The sequence below is a fragment of the Aquila chrysaetos genome, chromosome 3 (assembly GCF_900496995.4).
Source record: "Aquila chrysaetos chrysaetos chromosome 3, bAquChr1.4, whole genome shotgun sequence".
NCBI lineage: Eukaryota > Metazoa > Chordata > Aves > Accipitriformes > Accipitridae > Aquila > Aquila chrysaetos.
The window spans coordinates 48,119,158-48,141,005 of NC_044006.1; the positions used below are offsets into that span (position 1 = coordinate 48,119,158).

General features: G+C 39.7%; 1 protein-coding gene across 1 annotated transcript in view; it reads right to left on the reverse strand.

Annotated features, from left to right (window-relative positions):
• Positions 1-135: 135 nt before the first annotated feature.
• Positions 136-21,848, reverse strand: part of SCIN (scinderin) — a 53,030-nt gene continuing 31,317 nt past the window's right edge. Inside the window, exons 5-16 of the mRNA XM_030008216.2 lie at positions 16,760-16,852; positions 13,639-13,771; positions 11,841-11,929; positions 11,424-11,639; positions 10,123-10,244; positions 9,848-9,938; positions 7,222-7,392; positions 6,541-6,718; positions 5,928-6,049; positions 4,181-4,258; positions 2,808-2,868; positions 136-1,838 (exon numbers count right to left, since the gene is read on the reverse strand). Of these exons, the coding sequence (XP_029864076.1) occupies positions 1,705-1,838; positions 2,808-2,868; positions 4,181-4,258; positions 5,928-6,049; positions 6,541-6,718; positions 7,222-7,392; positions 9,848-9,938; positions 10,123-10,244; positions 11,424-11,639; positions 11,841-11,929; positions 13,639-13,771; positions 16,760-16,852 (1,488 nt within the window). The 3' untranslated portion in view covers positions 136-1,704. The remainder of the gene's footprint in view (positions 1,839-2,807; positions 2,869-4,180; positions 4,259-5,927; positions 6,050-6,540; positions 6,719-7,221; positions 7,393-9,847; positions 9,939-10,122; positions 10,245-11,423; positions 11,640-11,840; positions 11,930-13,638; positions 13,772-16,759; positions 16,853-21,848) is intronic.

Consider the following 21,848-nt stretch of genomic DNA (forward strand, 5'->3'; position numbering starts at 1 on the left):
CAAATAACTTCTCATTGCATGGTCCATCTAAAAAGGAAGGTACCTACTGGGTTTTTTAGGAAGTTTTGCCAGACATCAGTGGAAGCACTGAGCAACAATATGTCAGAGAGAGGAAGGTCAGCTCAGCATACAGAATACTGTTTTTTGTTATTTTATTTTAAAGGAAATTACATTCAGATACAGCCCAGTGATATCAGCAGAGATTTAAGTGAATATTTAAAGCTAACAAACTCCTATAATTAATCTCTTAGCTTCACAATTCTTTTGTCATTAATACTGATTAGGAGCTCAGACTAAATTCACTCTTTTGCATTACCCAGATTCAAAATCACAATCGTTAAAAAAAATACAAAAATGTCTAAAATTTCACTTTCCAACCTAACTTACAAGAATAATAAAACCATTGAAATGCCTTCATTAAAAAGCCACATTGACATGATTTACAGCTGTACAAATTGTTGTTTAAAACAAGTATTATAGGATAAGTGATCAAAGCAGTGCTAAAGATTTGAAGCAGAATTTTTCCCACTGCCCTTAGATAGACTTTTCTGGCTAAATTACAAATAAAAACCACTTTGTACTCTTAAATTCACCAAAATAAAAAAGCCCAAATAACTGTGTCTGAGAGAAAAGAGAAAGCCATATTCTATGGCGCGTACTCACACTCCAAATTCCCAGGATGTGGAATGCTACTGCAACAAGGGGTTTCCTTGCGCCTGAGGTACTTGATATTTGACTAAGACCTGCATAGAAAATGAGTAGAAACACATCCTGCACCTGACAAGGTGAACAGTCTGCATGCTGGAAAAGAACTGAGTACTGCTGAGTAAGGCAACCAAGACAAAGTATGGCGTAAGCACAATCTGGTTAAGGCAGAGTACATATTTTTGAAGATGTTATTTCTTCTGCTTCCACTTATAAAAGCACTAGTGCACTAGAATGTGTTTAAGAGCTTTTGTTAAAAAGACCTGGTAGAGCTGGAGGTGGTTCACAGAGGTAAATCTAAAGAAATCCATTACAATAAGCTAGACAGTCCCTCAAAAAAAACCTTTGTTGACTTCATATTCTTACAGCCATTCAGTCTGAAACTCCAAATATATTTACTAACAAGACAAACAAACATTTTAAGCACAGCTTTCTCAAAATACCCATCCCTTATTTGCCCCCTACAAGACACAGCTTCCATTCTGGATCAGGCAGCACCTGAAATTTTATGTGAGTGAGCGTGGCAATATTTTTGCCTAGTAAGTAAATCACGTCCAGTCCTACCTTTGCAACAGATGTAGAATTAGTCACTTATCAGGCCAAATTCTGCACAATATTATGCTGACCTTAATCTAAAGGAATTTCTGTGGCATTAGTTTGGATTTTTAAGTGAAGGCAGAATTTGGCCCACTTTAGCACATTAAAATAAACTGATCCACAGCTTATATTTGAAGAATCAATAGATTAAACAAAGTATTGGTAGCACTTCCCATATCTACTACATGAAGAGCCTCACTCACCCCATTTGACCAGTTTACAACTATCATTTATCCTTTCCAGTGCTAAGACTTTCTAGGTTATTCGCAGAAATATATCAAAGCTCAGGAAAGCGTAACAACAGATGCATCATATTGTTGCATAAGCTTATGCTTAAAAACACTAGAAAGTAGCTGGGCTCTGATCATTCTTTGGCTTGAAGCTGGAGCCTCCCTGGATAGATCAGTTCTTCCATTTGTTGGAGTCCCAAGCCAGGAACCAGCCTGTGAATGTCGGGGGCTCATGCCCCTGCTTCACAATGACAATGGGGGTCCCCTTATCTCTGCCAGAAGGATCTGTTTCAATATAGCGTTTGGCTAAAACCAGAGAGGAAATAAAACATGTAATATATTAGTTCATTCCTTTGGTATAAAAAATACATTAAAAGCCCTAGTGAAAGAACCCAGGGCTACTATAATACAGTATTCAGTTAAATTATTTCAAAGGCAATGAAATGATCAGATAATTGCTGATTTCTCCCAGCTGCCAGGGAAAGAATTTTCCATGAGGTTAAAACAGAGGGACTGTTGCTCTGATCAGTTTGTTGCCATACAGCTGGGTTTTGGCTCTTCAACAGGAGGAAGAATTTGCTAGTGCTGTGCAGATGCACAAGTTTCATTCCCATTTTTGCCTTTGTAAAAGCCAGTATAGTTTCCCTTGACATCACAATGTGACATCAGTGCGTATTGGAAACACAGCTAGGTAACCCTAGCTGCTCCAGGGAAATATCTGCAAGCGTTTTTAGCACAAACTTTGTCAGAATGACTCAGCTATGTGAAATCACACCAGAGATAACACGTGATTTTTCAAGGAGGTGCACTCCACGTGAGTTGTCTTGATGTGTTCTGCAATTGGAATTTCCTCCTCCAAATTTAACTCAGTGAAGGGTAGCAGTGTAAGGACTTGAGGATTTGTTGGCATTCCTTTGACTACATACACTAGTGTAGGGTGCAGCTCAGTAGATATCTCCTTTAAAATTCTTTCTCTTTTCAGTGCAGTTTCTTTTCATGGAGCTCTCCTACATATTCTTTAAAAAGCTCTGCAGCCTAGTAATGCTATCTTGATTAATTTTACCCTTTATAAACTTACAGATAAGAAAGATACAATGAGTTTTAAAGCACATTTAAAGGAGAAAATAATCTTCTCCAGGATTAAATCCTAATAAGCTCAGTAACACTTTTAAACACTGTAAACATAACTAGATTTCTTCTACATCATCTTTTTCACTTCTTTCAGTAATATTGATGGTACTTCACTCAGATTTCTGCCAAATTGATTCGATTTACCTGATTTAACGGATTCCTGTTGCTCAGTTTCATTAGCATCCTTCCCAATCCAGACAAAAACCTGCAAACAGAGAGAAAGATATAGCTCCCATGTTGTTATAAGGATGTTGTGTACAGCAGATAAAGTACAAAATAGTTGATACCACTAGAAGAAAGAATATACACTATGAAAAGACTGCAGAGATACACAGCTCACAAACCACAGCTGATGATTTTTTTTCCCCTTGCAAGATACTGTAGTTCTATCCTCTGAAATCTCACTGCTCTATTGATACTGGAAGGCTGGACCTTTATGCACTCTGATGAAAGGAACTCTAATTAACTTTTCCATGGCTATCTTTTACAATTTGCCAAGGAAATTGGTCTTTACGTGCAGGTAAAAACACTGAACAGGAGCTGTCTCTCGTTTGAGCTCTGCATGCGCATCAATGCTTGGGCCCTGTGATCAATGCTACCCAGGGTAACTGCTAGATAACCCACTGGATAACCCAACAACCAGAGCCTCGATCTGTAATCCCCACATATTTTTTTTTTCTGTCAAAGGATCCTTTTGGAAACCAGCTACCTGTCTCGGACTTCTTTCCTTCTTACCCAAGTCAGTATGTTCCAACTACTTTCTGTCCAGCTCTTCCACCCACCTTCCCCCATCACTCCTTCCCACATGGACCTTGCACATTCCTTCTCATTTCCAAAAACCTCAGCCTTTTCTTCCTTAAGGCTGAAGAAGACAAAGTGTGGGATCTGTGACCTCCTCCCCCTTTCCCTCCAAGGGGAGAGTAAGAGTAGAGAGAATATACTGTGAGAAACACATGTGCCCTTCGCACCCGCAGCAAGTTTGCCTTTCATCCAAAAAGCTCTCAACATTTTCAGTTTTCAGTGAACCTGGGAAAATGACAGAGATTGTTTCTGTCACCCTCCACCCAGTTCTTCTGGAGAAATCTCTGTAAGGGTCTAGTGTTCGTCCCCTTATCTAGTAAGACTTTTTGTAGGTGCTGCTACATGGATTTGGTGGCTTCTGAATACCTTTTATGCAGTAAGTTTCTTTTTTAAAATTAATAAATTTTAGTGATAAGGTCAAAAACATTATTGAGAGTCTTTCAGAACACTGCCAGGGCTTATACTCTTGAAGCCTCCATTGGGTTTGATGGGAAGTGCCTCCTGTGGTCTCACATTATGCTTGGAAATTCAATAGTCTATGTTCACATTAGCACATCATATAGCTCAAAAAATATAGCTCCCTCTGGTATAATTTAAAGAAACAAAACCTCTTCCATTCTCACAAGGATTATTTTTCCTCCCATCTTATGATCTAAGTGGTTAAAAATAAATTATCTCTGTTACCACAAAAAGCAGTGGTCAAGTACACAGCATACCTGCTCCCAAGCATCGAGCAACATGACATCATCTTCAGCCAAGTCGTCCTGAGTGAATTCTCCTGGGACCTCCTCAATCTAAAAAGGATATTATGTTGGGGTTTTTTGTGTTTGTTTTTTAATGATTTATCAAGATATTCTGATTTTACACAGACCAAAGATATTTTTAAAAGGCTAAGTCCAGAAGCTGGTGTGCAATTCTTTTTGATCCTAAAGGGTCAAGCCCTAAACTGATTTGATGAATGTGTCAACGGTGTTTCACTGAAAGGAAACAAATCACATAATTGCATGTCCTGTAAAGTCAGCTCCCAGTTTGTCAGAACTGATAGGATGTCCTCAGGAGTGGCAGAGTTTTACATTGTAATTGTGAATATTGTTAAGTTGGGACCAAGGTCTGCCAGAAGAAGGATACGGAAATTTCCATAGAGCACCCTGTACCAAGCAAACTACATCTATCAGCTGATATCAGCTGATATATTCATACAGCTTACATTCATTAATAAGGAAAAGAAACTGCTTTGGTTTGCAGTGGGTGAGCTCAGTGATGAAATACACATCCAAGCAAGCTTTCCAGTTACTTGATAATGGGACATTACAGTTGACTAAGTCCATAAAGGAAAGGCAGTCTGTTTCCTTCTACCAAGGATGTGCAGGCAGATAGGAAAGCAGTTTAATGTTATTCTGTATGAGAAGGAGAGGTAATAATGTAGCTAGTGGTCAGTCCTCTACTTTTGAAGGACTGTTGAGGGTTTGGCTGTTCTTGGTCATGTAGGAGCACTAAAGGGATGGTAAGTAGATGGTGCAAAAGACCACCCTGTATTATGGTGGCCAGAAGGTCAGAGTGATCTGACCTACCTTTTCTGGTGAGCTCTAACAGTGGTGATTCTGTTACTAGAGAAATGCTGCAGGAAAGAGGGGATTTCACAGAATTTGGAGGGAGTTTAAAACAAAAAGCAAACAAGTGCATAGCTCCCAGCAGACTATTATAGAGAGGTTGGTTCCTATTACTGTATTTCACAGGAGTGTTTTAGAAGCTTGTTAGAAGAATACACTTTACTACTCTCATAAGATTTTAAAGTCCTTATTAAAGGATCCTATTTGTTTTATCCCTCTCCAAATGAATGGGCTATGCCTTAAGGAGACTGCAGAGATGTCCCCTACCTAAAAATTAGTGCATCCTTGCCAAACAGTGACACAGTGCTGCCCTCCCAGAATACGGTAAATAATTAAGCCTGAATCACACGCTTAATACCTAGTGCACAGCTATGGGCATTTCTGCTAAGGAAATAAGTCTTCCTACCTCCTTGAGCACAGGCCAATACCTTGGAGGTGTAATCCTGCTAGGGATTTTTGGCAAGGGACATTTCTTTTCCTCACCACCACTATCAAACACCTAAGGGGCAAGGCACTGAGCTGCACTTTCTCAGCAAAATGACAGCAGTCTGGCAACGCTCTGCAAGAACACAATTGCTTTTGACTGGGCAAACACCTTGTCTTTTTGCATCTGCAGGCCTCTAGTCCAAGGCTGGAGCAGGCTCTGCGTGCAAACTTCTGCCGTGTTAATTCTTCTGTCCGTCCTTTGCATTTGGATTGATTTAAAGCACCAAACGTCAACTCTCTAGCTCTTGCCAAGCATGGCTAACTAAGCCAGATGCCCAGATTGATTTAATGTCTCCTGACTCCCAAGGCAAAATATACCAGAAACTATATAATTAAACAGACAGGAAAGTATCCCTCATATACTCACAATAAATCTGCCAGTCTTATTAGAACAACCATACAGGCGAGGGGGATGATCTTCAGCCTTTGTCAAGAGTTGTGATGAAGTCTGGTATTTTTTTTTACCTCCAAGTGCTTTCCAGAATTCCTCTGAAATACACAATATATAATTTATTCAGCAGTGGATTTAATATTTGATGTTTTAGCTTGTCAGATACTGTTTCAAGAATCCCCAAACAATATCTTGTTTGCTGTCTCAAAGATGGGTGCCTTTTCTCACAGTTCTTCCTGCAGTTTGTCAAAATAACAATGAAGATATCAGTTGCAGACCTAAAGAGAGCAATGTGCTATGTCCTTCTCCCCTCCTAGGCACTCATGGTAAAGAAAGGACCGCATTCTTCTGCAGCTCCTGCTACTGACTAGTCCTACAGACTTCTAGGGCATTGCACTGCTTGTGTATCAGCCAGTTTTGGGTGGATCTCCATGGTAAAATGTCAGGTTGGATTTTCAAAGAGAGAGAGAGAGAGCACATGCATCTGCCTCCAAAATATGTATGATCGCAAAAGCCATTCAGGCTGTGCTTCCATGCAGTGCTGTGTATTCTCAGTTGCCTATCAGCAACCACGTGGCTTCATACTAACCTGGTTCCTGGCCTTCGTTAATCACAGCAGTCTGGCATTTAAGAACACTGGCAATGTATTGAGCCCCTTGTTCCTCTTCTTTGTTTGCTCCTTTTCCTACCCAGGTGTAGCCAGAGTTGTTTGGCAGTTTCAGAACAAAGACATCATTGGAGTTTAGTGACATTGCATCAACGTCAACCTAGATTGAGAAAGAAATTGTTTTATTCTTCATATTTACAAGTAATGTGATCACTATTTTCCATGCTTATATAAAATGTGTAGACAGATGTTAATCAGCTATGTTTTTTTCCTTCAATTTTTCCCTAGATTTACAAAGATGGAAGTTAGAGAAGAATTTAACTTGAAACAGGGAACTGACTTGAAGGACAAAACTTTGGACTGTTTGGCAGTAGGAAGGGCTATCTCGTAAAGGTTGCTGATTTCTTATCTATTCTTTGTCAGCTGACAGTGTTCACTATGCATTTTCTTATAGTTTCCTCTGAAACATGCAGATTGGTTGTAGCTAGTTATGGCATGTTCTCTTTGATTTATTAGATGGGTTGGTCACATAGAGCAGTGATTTGATTTGGAGTTCTGTGTTTCTACCACATGGGACTACCCAACAAGATTAGTTGGAGAGGCTCATGGCAGCTATAGCGTTTTCCATGGGGAATAGTTGGTTTACTTAGCAGGTGACCTTACCTCCGCAATCCTGGTAATGTCTGCCAGGTTCCTGCGGATTTGGAAGAGTCGCGTAGGTGGAGCAGGTTTCTGACCTTCCTTCTTGGATGTCCCATCCTTGTAAACAATAAGCGGTTTGTTTTTGAACAAGCTCAGTAAATGTGCAGGCTCTTTGCCTTGGCTGACTCGGATCTGTACATACGTAAAGAAATGCAATAAGAGAAACAAAAGGAAACAGGTAGTTATTTTTGGTCTTTGTTGACGAGCATAGGGGATGTTAGCCAATAATGCTAAGTATGTTAGCAAGAATGAGAAGTGGCAAGCTGAGAAGATCTAAAAATATAGTTCCAGACACATTAGAGCATTTGTGAGTTTTTTGTCAATCATGCTGACACAAAGACAAGATTCAAACTTCTAACATAATGTTTAGCTGATTAAAATGGCTGCTACCTACTGTAATAAGAAAATTACTCTTTTTCAAAGGAACTGTCATTTCGTAGAGTTTTATAGAGTGACTTAATTCCCCTGAAAAATTATCTTGGAAGCTTAGGTGCCCTGTATTTAAGCAGAAGAGAATGGTTATTCATCCTGTTCGTTATTTCTATGTGTATTTTACCTGCAAGAGGATGAAAAAGATGACCATAAATCTATCTTGCAGAGGATAACAGGGATGACAAAAATGAACTTCCCTTACAGATGCAAAAGATGTTATTGCAATCTCAAAAAAACATTGAGCTGTGAAGAACAACTATTTTTAGGTTAATGTATGATAGAAGTTATTTGTATACAACCATTTTTTCTTCCTTTATAACAGTATCACCTGCCAAGGTGGAGGGCTGCAACTCCCCACCTTTCACTGCCAGAAAGAAAGGGAAAAAAAGGGAATGAGGTATCCTGTGTAGCCAGCAGAGGAGAACTGGAGAGCCCCAGCCCTCTAGCCCTGCCCGGTGAGGTTTGGGGTGGTTGCAGCTGGGCAGCCGGGCGGCTGGGGCAGTGGTGGTCACACTGGACAGCAGGAGCAGGTGCTTCTGCTTATCTCACCGCTGGATAGATTGGTACAGTTGCCTGATAAGGATACCCTAGGACACATATACTTGTAGGTGCCAAACTGCGGCAGGATTTTACAAATGCCAAAAAAACCCCAAACCCACCAGAAAAAAACCCAAACCACTGCTGAGGGAAACATACTCCTGCAAAACAAATAGGGGAACGGCTTTTTAATAGTTATTTGTACTGTAGTGCCATCTAGTGACCACAAAATAGTACCTTTAAACCTTTCAAATAATGCTAATACAGACGTCAAGCACAGGTAATATATTCTAGGTAGCCGTGTACATGCGTGCAAATGCACACATGCATATATGCATATGTGTGTGTATATACACACATACATATATATACACATACATATATTCCTAAATTCACTGCAGGCTAAAAGTACTTTTAACTATCATGTCCATTGCAGTGAGATGGATCTCCCTTCAGCTTTAACAAAACAGCTTTTTAAGCACGTCATTATTGCAGCTGTTAGTAGTAATATTATTATTATTACTTTAGTCTTAGTATTGGCCTTACGTATGAGGCAGGACCATATTGTGCTGAACTCTATCCAAATATAGAACATTTGTTAGGAATATTTCAAGGATTAATTACCTACGAGTGTTCCAATCCTTCCTTAATATAATTTCAATCATAAATCATAACTGATTAATAGCTAAAAGTATGATCTGCCATCTAAATTAACTGTACCTTGGTGGGTGGGGGAAGCCCTTTACTTTGGAAATTAAGAAATGGGAAGCACAGAATTATCTCCTGCTGCCCAGAAAATCCCCGTCTGTCCCTAGTCATCCTCCAGCTCTAGCCTTTTTATGAGAAGAGAAGACCTCTCACCTCTCCACCTACCCACCACTCCTCACTAGTGATGAAAGCAGAGCACACACCCTGGTCATGTTAGGAATAGCTTATCTCCTCACACCTTTTAGCTGCCAATGTCCTGCGCCTTGCCTTGCACACCCCATTTCTGCAAGTGAGGACGTGTATCCTGCTTTCATGGAGCTGCAAGCACTATGGCATGCAAAAACCCAAGTTATGTTCCTCACTAAGGCAGGGACAAGCCAGACCCTGTGCACAGTCCTGGCAGGCTCTCCCGTTCTGGCTGTCATGTGGCATTCATGTCTCCTAGTTTTGGCCCTCTAAAAGTCAGGTGTCTTGTCTGGGCTAAACATCACAGCTTCCTCCATAATCAAAAGGAGACAGGGGAGCTCACGCAGGGCTATCGCCCTGTCAGACACCTGCTTCAGAGTGAGTTGCTCTGGGAGGATCTTATCATTCAGTCTCCACTGACCATGTACAGAGTCCATAAGGCTAGGCAGGACTAAAACCTAATTTTTAGACAGTGAAAGTCGAAGGAAAGAAAAGGCAGTTTTAGGTTGTGTTATATCTGTGTTCTTTTGCACATCTATGTTCAGAAAGGATGATTCGAATGGGAAATCAGCAGTGACTTTAAAAGAAGCCCATGGCGCTTGGCTCAATACAGACCATGAGCAGTTGATATTCCCAGTCTTCAAATACTACGTCCTCCTTTCAGTTCTCATTGAAATTTGCGTATATTGCATGCTCTATTGAATTCTATCCAAAAGACACTAACCTGCACGGCCTGACTGTTCAATAAGCGATCCAGCTGAACAGTCAGAAATGCAGATGCAGTCAGTTCATCTTTTGTAGTATGGGCTCCTTGCCTGAGGAAGACAAGGAGAAAGACAATGCTTAAGGCCAGTTTCAAAATGATCCAGAGCTTATACTGCATGATGAACGCACAGTAAACAATCTTGCATTTACACATGGTTAGACTCAAAAGGACATAACGTCAGCATAAAATAATATCCACATGCTGGAGGTCTGTGCAAAGCCAACCAAACATACCATGTGTAGATGATCTGCCCTTTAGGGTAAGTGTAGAGGATAATGTAGCAGTCACCACCGTAGAACTGTCCGTACGTCTCGGGTCCCACAGGAACTCTACCGCTGCTTTCCACACGCCAGATCTGAGGAAACAGAGAAATCACTGAAGAATGATGAATGTCATCCTGAGACACTTCAAGAAGCAATTTACTGTGTCATCCCTTGAGTCACCTTTGTTTCTGTTCCCAAGCGTTACGGAATGAAACCAGGAAGGATTCTTCATGAAGTAGATAGATACACCCTGTGCCCACCAAATGAATGAATAATGACCATCAACAAGCCATTGCAGTACACTTTTGTCTTGATGCTTTAATGCCACATGATCACCTCATAATGCTATGTTGAACTTACTTTCTTAACATCTTAAGGTTATAATATGACATGAATGGCACAAAATTGTGATCCATCATAGAACTATCATTTCATCTGAGAGAGGCACACTGTAGTCAGGTAACACTGTTAGGCAGATTTCTTCCTATTTGATTGACTACAGCCCAGTTCAGTTAACAACTGCTCTTCAAAAACATACTGCTAAAATTATACAGCAAAAAATGCTTCGGACCTAAGCTGCTTTGGCTCAAGCCTATGGACCAGCCCAAATATGGGGTTATAAAACTAGAAAATATACCAACAAGACTGTAGGTATTTATGTATCCCTTCTTTTTCTTCCAGAATCACAACATGCTATGTTGGTACAATGCCAAACCAGCCCTGTGTAGACCAAAGATATTCCTCCAGTGGGATATGGATAGATCTAGAAAGAATGTACAGTCATCTTTTTCTCTCCAAATCCAGGCCACCTGAGAGACACACTAGGGACAAAGAAGGTTCCTCTAGAAAGCAGACTGGATACATACATAAAGATGTGGAATGAATTTCTGATGCCAAGGGCAAGCCTTCTCATTCCAGATTTCAAGCTGATGTGAGCTAGAGGTTCTTCTTTAGGCTAAGGATTAAGTATATCTTTAAAAGGTATTGTGTAGAACGGGAAGTATTTCTGCTGTTTGGTATCTATTGATGACTGGTACAACATCTTTCATAAGCACCAAAAAAACCATGACCCAGCATACAGCTGACAAAGAGATCCACTTTCTACTTCAAAGTACCTTTTCTGATGGTAGAGGTAACACTGCCACTAATGTAGTGTTACTCTACACAACAGTTTAAATGGCAAAACATAGAGTAGCAGCTTATCCTATTATAAGTAACAGAATATATTAGGTAGGTAGGTGGGATACAATTTAATACAACACAAAAATTACCTCTACTTTTCCTGAACCATCATCTACCATGTTATGCTGGGCAGCCATTTGCGGAGACTCATGTAACTTAGTAGCATCAAATTCAATCTGCTCAATTTTAGCCACTCTCTCTGTGACATATACTTTGCCAAAGCCATCACTTTGATCTTTATCCTTCCAGTCTTTGAAAAATTGTTTGAAAATTGGTGTTTCACCTCCTTCGGGAAGGACTTGAATCTGAAATGAAGCAAGACACACGAAATGGAAGGAAAACAAAACCAACACAGTTACTCGAACAGAAACTTTTCTGAATCATCTGTTAGTGAAATATTGCCCTTATTGTCTTATAAGCCCTTAAAAATATTTTTTGCTGTTTTAAAAACAAAGTCTTTAACAGAGCTCATGCTCTCCTGGTATCATCTCATAAATAGATCACACCTGTGTGTTGGCAGGGTAATTCATCTGCTGTATGAATTGTTCAGCATTCTTCATGGCAGCCTTTCTCTCTTGTGGGTTAGCATCTTTGCCTGGTTAAAACATAAGGATAACAACACATAGGAAAGGGCAATGAGCTCACAGATCCTGCAAAAACAAGATGTCCTTGAGCCAGGTTCTCTTCGACATTGCTCTTGCCTCAGTCTTGAACAAACACAAATGCTGGACATAACGTGAGCAAGCAAGAAGAGTCACACAAAACTGAACTGACAAAACAGTACCTCAGTGGCTTTGGAAACAGTTAAATTTTTTTTTTTTAAAGGGCATTGCTTTTTGCTTAGTGTGTGTGTTTCTATCAAAAAAATGCTGTTCATAATACCTGCTTGGTTCAAGGCACAAGAACACCCTGGCTCTTTTCTCTGAATCCTCCTTTGCTGGGCTGCAAAGTGGTAAACAAAGCTGCTGTCCAGAACTGCCTTCACTTCTTCAGGCAGCACCACAGTCCGAGTAAATGAAACTCCCATTTCGTCTGGCTGTGCTGTGCAATTTACCACCACCCTTCCCCACCCATTGCTCCTTGTTCAGCCTTGATCAGTGTTAGACATCTCCGAAAGTCTCTGTGGGATGATACTGTGTATCAGGTCTGTGCCCAGATGGCTGTCAATGACTATATTCCAAAGACCTCTTACTCTAGTAAGATGCTCCAAGAAGCTATTCATTGTATTCCATTTTGAATGAGACTATTAGAAAAGTAATTCACATCCTCAGCTTAACGGTCTGAAGATTTCCAGCAGAGATGATAACTGCAGCCTCCCAGAGCAAGGGTGAGACTCACAGATTAATGAGTTTTTTCCACACATTATTGCTACCAACAGTAGCAAAGCAAGGATGCACAGAGGGGCACATAGGGCCACATTCAAAGGGCCTAAGTTGTATTTTATTTATTTTATCCCTGAGCCTACTGCCTATCTGAACATAGCTCCCAAAATGCTCTCTTTGAAAGGATGTTTCCCTAACTGCAAATGAAGTTTTCAAGCAAAATGCTTACAATGCTTCCTGGACTGACTTCAGGAATTTGACAACTGCATTGATTAATTAATTGCTATTGCATATGGTAAAAAGAAATGCAAATGCCACATAATAATTAATACACTGCCTCAGACAGAAAAGGGGAGATACTCAGCACTGGATGCAATGGCAGCACCACAGCAACCCAGCTACAAGCTGTCCAGACCTAATTCCCCAGTAGTAGTATACTCCTGGGAAATGTTCAGTCAAAGCAATTGCAGATGCTCCTACAAGCACTGATGATACCACAGAGAAATATTCACAAGAACAAAAGAAGCATCAAAGTATTTGCAAGCTTATGCTTTTAGTTGATGCCTGGGACACTCACCTTTCAACTTCATACATCTGTGGAGTAATGTATAGAAATATTATATCTACCTATTATCAAACCTTCAGTGTCCAGATTTTGTCCCAGAAGATACGGATTTGATGGCAATATACAAAACTTGTAGGTAGGATTCTTTATGCTTGCTTTGTAATTGCAGTTAGATAAGCATTTAAGCACCCAAGCTTACAGATGCCTCAAAAATAGCCAGGATCCATAGATAGGACTTGGTCTTGAGGCCCTTACTCACATGAGCAATCCTTGTCCATTGACCACACCAAGAAGAACTGTGTGCAGTGTACTGTGTCCAGTCAGTACTAAATTCTTGCTAGTGTCCCAAGGGTGTTGTGTCAACTCCTTAGATATGTCTGTGTAGCTTCTGCATTTGCAACAGAAATGATCTCTTACCTTTCCACACAAATATCTTCCTTGCAGCACCATTGTCCAAAATGAAGCACTCCTCAGACAAAAGCATAGCCATGGAGAAGGGGTTTTCCTCTGCTACCACAGACACCTTCATGGATCCACTTGCATCTGACACCTAAGAAAGTGTCCTGGTTATATTCCTTTTCATTAGATTTATTATTGATATTATATTTTATTATTATTATTGTTAGTATTTTATTTTACTTGAGTTATTAAATCGTTTTTATCTCAAAAAAAAACCCCAACCAGCCCCCCCCCCCCCCCCGCCAAAAAAAAACAACCCAAGAAGAGACAAGTGATGCACAATGCAATTGCTCACCACCCACTGACTGATGCCAGAGCAGTGATCCGCCCCTCCTGGCCAACTCCCCCCAGTTTATATACTGAGCATGACGTTCTATGGTATGGAATACCCCTTTGGCTACTTTGGGTCAGCTGTCCTGGCCGTGCTCCCTCCCACCTTCTTGTACACCTGCGTGCTGGCAGATCGTGGGAAACTGAAAAATCCTTAACATAGGATAAGCACTACTTAGCAACAACTAAAACATCAGTGTGTTACCAACATATTCTCACACTAAATCCAAAAGACACTGTACCAGCTACAAGGAAGAAAATTAACTCTATCCCAGCCGATACCAGGACAGAAAGCAATCGTTTCAAATTTAGATCAACTCTGGCTATTATAACCAACTAATTTCTGCTCCCAAAATTACTACAAAAATCAGTCACCATTCCTATATAAACGACTGTATGAAATTTGAGTGCTGCTGGAAAGTAAGGTTGGCTAATGATTATTTTTTTGTTGTTTCATTTCATTTTACATCCAGTAGAGGGAGATGTCGTGTTAATTTTAGTGAGTTTGTTGGAGCCCTGTCTCACAACTTCTTAAAATAAATACGTTTCTCTCCCACTTTCAACTGCTCATTCCATGAACACCTCACAGTTAAAAATCCGTATTTTCTTCACACCACCCTTTATGCTCAGCTGAACTGGTGCAGTCCCTAGGTGTCATCTTCTGCTACCAAACAACGTGCACTGAAGCCAACACGCACATGCTGAACAAGAGCATTTGAATTTATAAAAAAATACTCCTACACTGATATTAACAAATTAAATACCTACATTTGTAACCCACAGTTCTTTAATTGGAAACTGTCATGCAAGACCTGTTGCAGAATCTGCTTTGTAACCTCTACCACCACTGTAAGCTCATGTAGACCTTTATAACCATTTAAAATTCACTCCTGCACAGCTGAAAAGACCAATTATTACTACTGAAAAGAAGTTACTATTATTGTGGCTTCCGATTTTCTAGAAGTCTTTATTTCCTTTCATAATTAAATATTAATTTTAAATACACCATTATATCTTATGTTGTATATTATGGAAGCACAAGATGGAAATTACCGCTGCATACAACAAATAAAAATCAACTATTATACCTACTGTGAAGGCTTACCATAGACCTGTCTCCCGACTTTGACACTCACTGTTATATTGCAACACATTTAAATTTAGCTAACAGAGGTCCGTTAGCAGGACCCCGTGTACTTAGAGGAATTTATTAGATAGCCACAGAATTTTTTGAGAGTTCTTAGGATTCCAAAATTTACTGCAAGCACTTTTCTCTGCTCTAGTACTGTCTTACAGCAATGGTCCAGATCATACAAGCAGGCCTTCTTTTTCTTCTTTTTCTTTTTTTTCCTAAGACCCTGCTATAAAGATAAATATGTGCCAGATTTTTTTGGCAAGAATGGAATGATTAATGGGAACTAAACACAGCACATAGACGACAAGGACTAAAAATGTCCTTGTAACAATGATCACCTCATATAGGCTTCTTGTAAACCCCAGACACACACAGGGTAGAGGAAGGATCACGTAACAGGCAGGGAAGAGAGGTGGCTGCATCCTGCCGTGGTCTGTGGGATGCAGGAGCTGCAGAGGGAGTGACTCATCCTCTCTCACACTTCACAGAAACTTTGAAGCTACTGTAGATGGCACCTAAAAGGTCACACACCTATGGATCCAGTAGCACTTGGTGCCGTCAGAGTGTTACCACTTGTTGACCAAACCCTTCTTGTCAAGTGACTATGGGGAAGGGAAGAAAGTGCATGGTATGCCAGTGAAAGATTCTTTTCTGTCACACAAGGCAACCTCATTGCATGAGCCTGAGCACAAAGTGCTGAAGAGAAAGGTCCAGATCTCAATGTTAATGAGAGTTTGAAAAAACTTGCAGTCTTCAGGAGAAAATAATCTTTTTTTTTTTACTGGGAGGGGGGAGGATAAAGTCTTTTCTAGATTTCATTAAAAACATCCCCCTTTTCCAAACACTTTCTCACTTCCGTTCTCAAGTGGGAGAATATGAAAGAAAGGGGAGCTGTGGGGAAAAAAAAAAAAGAAAGAAAATACAGGCCTGGAAATAGTTTGGCTTTTTTCAGAAAAAGAAAAATAGTTGTGTAGCCTTGTATATAGGTAAGATACTGCATTGTTAGTTCAAAGAATAAATTCCATGTCTCTTCTAGGGAAGAGCAGTATGCCTAGCATGACGTGAGGAAAAATCATAACTTCACTGAATGTAATCATAAAACTCTTACCGATTTAAATGTACTGTGTATTTAATCTATTTTGTTTATAGGTAATTTTCCTGGCAGTGGCACTGTCCTAGTCAGTGTTAAGCTACTGCAGGTGAGGAAGGAGGAAAAGGGCATTGGAAAAGAAAGGAGATTTGCATTCAAATTCCTTTGGATTTATATATAAAATATAACAAAACTGCCCACCTCTCAAACTCTGCTAAGAATAATGAAACCATGTATGACTACTAAAACTGGCACTGCTATAATCAAGACAGGAAATATAGTTTAAGACCAGTTAATTCCTCTTTGACCTGCACTGAGTGGTTCATAGGTCATGCTTAACTTGCTTCCTGAGTAAACAGGACTGTGCTGTCTTGATTGACATCCTTTGAGAAACTTGTCCATTGGCTGCAAATCCACTAACACAACTGCAGCTCTGTAACTGAAGCCAGAACTCCATATATGAGGGCACTACATGCATGAATACTGTTGAGTGTACCTAACTAAAAGAAATGTAAATTACTTACCATATATAGTTTAGCGCTTCTCCTGTTTGTAATATCGGCCAGTTCATCATCATCATCATCACACTCAGGAAGCGCTGGCTTGCTCCCTAAAACCTGTACAACAGGAGAACAACAAACTCAATGCAGAGAGAGAGTAGGTTCTGTAGTACAAGTACCTAAACGCTTTAATGTTTTGTCCCAGTAATCGATTAGTTAGGATCATCTTTACATATAATCCAATCTAAATCCAAACTCATGGGTCACTTTTTCACAAACTTGGGTAATTTTAAATAACTGTGTCACATCTCCAGCAGCTTTAGATATACATGCTGTCTTTCTTGCAAGCCAACTTGCTGGTTGTCTAGACACTAGGGCAGGAAAGATAAATAAAGAAAAATTTCAAAGAACACATGCACACACAAATATACAGAATAGAAGGGTTTATGTGATCCTATTCTATGAGTGTGTTTATATGTTCATTTTCCCCTTTTCCTCCCAGTAACTTTTAAACTGTTGGAAAGCACATCTTACAATTTTTGGAATGACATTACTCTTAAAATGTTTAACGATACTAAAATTAAAGCAGACAAAGTGAAATATATGAGTTGAAATTATCTTTTAAAATATTTAAATTGACAATATAAAATATGAGATTATGAGTTAAAAAATCATAAAAATTACAGATTCTTAATCCCATTTTAAGGGGGAAAAATTAGCTAAGGTCTTGAAAAAATGTATGGGGTGAGAAAAACATTTTTTTTGCTCCACCACCAGAATATAAATTTTAACACTATGGTTGTTTTACATCATAGTAGTTTTACACCATGAGTAACGTTATAACAACTTTCACTACAAAAAATCTACAGAGGTTCATCAGGAATATGCGATGGTCAGGTAGTCATTATTAGACCTTAGTTACCCTTTCTTAATGATCTTTCCTTAAGAATTCATACATGACCAGATCCAAATGTTACATACCGAATATTATGGATTTCTATGAAATTATGTCCCAGGGTGAAGGTAGTAGTAATTGATATGTCTGAATAACTAAATATTAACATCAACTACAAGGGCAGTGCCAGCCTTCCTATTGATGCAGTGCATTTGCATTAACATGGAGTCACATGCAAAAGCACTGTAAATATTTGATAACAGGGAAGCCTGACAAAGCATATAGCTGCAAAGAATTTGGAAAAAAACCCAATATAGCCGAAATATTTAATATAAATCTGCCATCTGTGGAGTTTCCTGACCTGCTAAAGCCAGTAAAACAGTAAAAAAAAAAGCTTTGTTAAATGTGATTGCTGCAGTTTAAGCTAAACTATTTCACTTGTGACTTGTTGAAGACAAGAAGGTAACGCCCTGAGCATTTACGAAAGATGTTACCCATAGCTCTTCAGTAGCTATCAGTCAGCGTTTCCTCAATTTATGCTACATGGCTGCAGATTTACTAATGTATAGGTCAAGTAGTGCTACATGTTCATAGTAGAGTACCACCATGCTTGTGAATGGCTAAAAACATAGGGCATATGTGGCATATAAGCACAAGGTTTCTGAAAATGTTTCCCTTCCTAGATTTTCACACTAACCAGCAGCCTACACACAAGCCATAGAGCACCAACAATAATGTTGTCTTTGTAATGCAAGGGCCAGAAAATTGCCAAATAACAGGCATGCATCTTTACCTGAACAGACACTGAATAGGTTTGAGGGTTTTATAACATTTGACTTTCAGTAACAATTAAGAGGGTAAAAGAGTCCTGTCAATAAAACTTCCAGAAGTCCATACTCACTAGTTATCTGCTTAATTAGAGAAATTAATTGTATTTCCAGCAAAAAAATACACACACAAAAAAAAAAACCCACAAAAATTGTGATTCCTGATACAGTTAAAGTCAGCGTTTTCCCTTGCCATGCATATAGAATACCTGTGGCACCACAATTATTTTGCAGCTTTGTTGCAAGGCACTTAAAGTGATATAAAATAAACTGCTCTTAACAGTGTGAGTTAAGAGTGTCACCATGAATACTTTTAAATAAGGCTAAATAGTGTCTGTTGGTGCTTGTGAAAGCATCTTGACAGAAGCAGCCTCTCTATTCACAGCACAGTTGAGGCACTTCACTCTGGTAGCAATTAAACCAAGCAGCCTCTATAACTTAAAAATTGGGCTTTAAAATTGGCCCCAGCACAGTTTAGATTGCTGGCCCGACCTGTTGGTGTCTTAAAACTGCATTTAGAAATGTTTTTCTGAACTAGATAGAGAATTATTGTCAGATTTCCAAAGTCTTATCTCAGGAAATCTCAGTTCATCAGTACTGGCATAGAGAGAGGAGTCAAAACCTCCTTTGCGCAGATGCAGTTACAGGTATGAGATGAACTGCCCTGGAAAGGGCAGAGACATTCTGGTTCTGGGGAAACCCATTCACAATTCACTAAACAGCAGCTTGCACAGTAGCTTCTCTGGCCCAAGCTAGCCCTGTGCTTCAGCATAGGTGAGCAGAGAAGGAATATTACTCATTTTCGTAATTCTTCTGCAGTTTCTCAGAGGAGGCCAAAAATAAATGGAGAAGGTTCTTGCGCATGCCCCATTCTCCTGCACCTGAAGTCATAGTTGCTTGTAGATGCTGGCATTTTGGTGACCCTTGTTAAGAAGGGACAAGATGTGCTTTTCCTACCACCAGACAGGAAAATCCAGGACTTGTGAGGAGGGCTGTACAGCCAACACAGCTGTTCGAATAAGCCTTGAGCTGAATCACTAACGGGTATGTACACCTGTGTGTGTCGGTATCAAAACCAGAAGATGATACAAGGTTAAAATGATCTAAGGCATGTGAAGACACCAATTGTGAAGAGATGCAGCGTGCACTATATATACTCATTATATGAAGTGATACAGTATGAAATACATATAGTCAGTACACTTTTGTATTGCTAGGAAAAACTTCTGTCATTCCCAACATGCGTTAATTTCAGAGAGTTTTGTCTTGTAGACTGGAGGATGAGACAGATCACAGAAGGAAAAATTCTGTGCTTAAACAGAAAGCAATTTATGCTGAAAAAAATGTTAAATTCTGTCCCAAAGAAATTCCTTCTAGAAAAGTTGTCTTTCCTTCTTCTAAGGCAAACTCCCATGCTACGGCTGGGTCCACACACAGCCACACATGTGCCTGGATGTTATGACAACTGATAATTTTATCAAAAAGATTACAAAGTGTGTATTGAACAACAGCTAACTGCTATGCTGAAATTGGGCTGTATCATTACACAAGCATGGGGCAGGCTGAGTTGCAGCTCTCCAGGGCACATCACCTTTATACACATAATTCTCGTGATGCATCAAAAAGAAAACAAATCATGCCAGCCGAGACTACAGTCAAAGGCTCCCAAAGATTTTCAGCAAGGTTCCCCAATAAAATGACTTAAACCAACAGACAGTTTAAGTTACATTGAGTCTTCTGATTCTTAGTTTCACACAAATCCTGTGGTAGTGTATACAGAGGACCTTGCTCATATAATTCTCCCTGTACAGTCAGGCTGCTCCACTGGTCTCCTGGGCTGCTCTGAGGTTCAAGACCCTGACTCACAAACGTGCCAAGAATTCAGACTCACAAATCCACCCTACACACCTGAAAATAGCAATGCTCTCTCGGGGACGCAAAACAGCCTAGCCACACTTTTCCCTGGACATCCAACCATATTGGTAACTTCAAACCATACCTCTCATAAATACACAGGTGCACACACAGGTTTTGAAACCACTTTTAAAATCATTACTATTATTATTATTCTTTACTGCAGTACAAATAATCTAAAGAATAATTAGGGGCCCTGAAAGCTTACCCATGCCCCAGCTTCTTCATTCTTTGGGCTTAGCATCCTTCTTTGCAGCTGCTGATTTCCAAACCACAGAGACTCTTTGCATCACTTCACCTTATCTGCCATTGACAGATTAAGTCGTCAAACCACCCCTTGCTCTCTGTTGTTGCACCACAGAATGATGCTTATCTTCTCCCCACCCTTGCTTCCTGCGTGCAGGTTTATCAGAGTCCTGGAGAAAAGCATGAGCAATTCTGGCCTCAGCAAAGGCGCACACAGGTGTAGTGCTGCTATTGTGCAGTGACCGCCAGTGTGCACATTCTAACTTCATGGTATATGTGAGGTTGTTTAACCACTCAAGGCTTAATCTGCTTCACAGTTATTTCAGAATAAGACATGCCCATAGCTGGCTACAGCAGAGCCTACCTTGCTTTACATGGCTATTGCCTAATGCCAGCTTATGTCTCAGTGAGAGCATCAGACTGCCAAGTTAGCATTGTTTTAGCAAAAGTATTCCTTCAATCCACACCTTTAGATCTTGTCTGTGAGAGGGTATAATAGAAAGTCAATCTGCATTTATTTTAAAAGTTTTGGTTTTTTAAGTTCTGTTAAACTTCTGTGTTGACACTCTTAGGTTAACACAATAGCATAGTGGAAACCAACAGAACATCAGTCCCTCTACAACAACTGCCCATGTTCACTCTTATCTTCTGGTAAACGCAATGTAGCCTATCCTGCCTGCAAAACCATAATCCTCTTTCATATTCTCATGTGCACAAGCTTTTCTCTGTAAATATCTGCACCCCCTCAGAGAAGTGCAAAATACAGAGCCAAAGCTTTTACTGACACATGAAATTTCACTCTGTTGCCCTTAAAAAAGAAATCACAGACAAAAGGTTTCTAATCTGTAGGAATGTGACAAGGTAAATAATTTAAAATAAACTTATCAAAAGAAGAAATTTAGCAAACATTGTCTTCGTAACTGGAGAAGCCAGCTCTGCATCATTAAATAGTTGATATTGATTTAATGGGAGCAAGAAGTTTAAGGAGTTCAGTGATGCTGAAAATCCAACTAGGAAAACAATACTTGAAGAACATGTCAGGTGAAGGTTAATTAAGAGAGAAAACCAGTTTAGTACAGTTTAACTTGTGTACACTAGCACTGTGTTTGTGTTTCTTCTTACTATACACAGTTTGGGTTAGGTTTCTGGGTCTGAAACGGAACTATTTGTTGTGGCTGTGATCCAAAGTGTCAGATCTCAAAAACACTCAAATTACCTTCTTTATATGCTA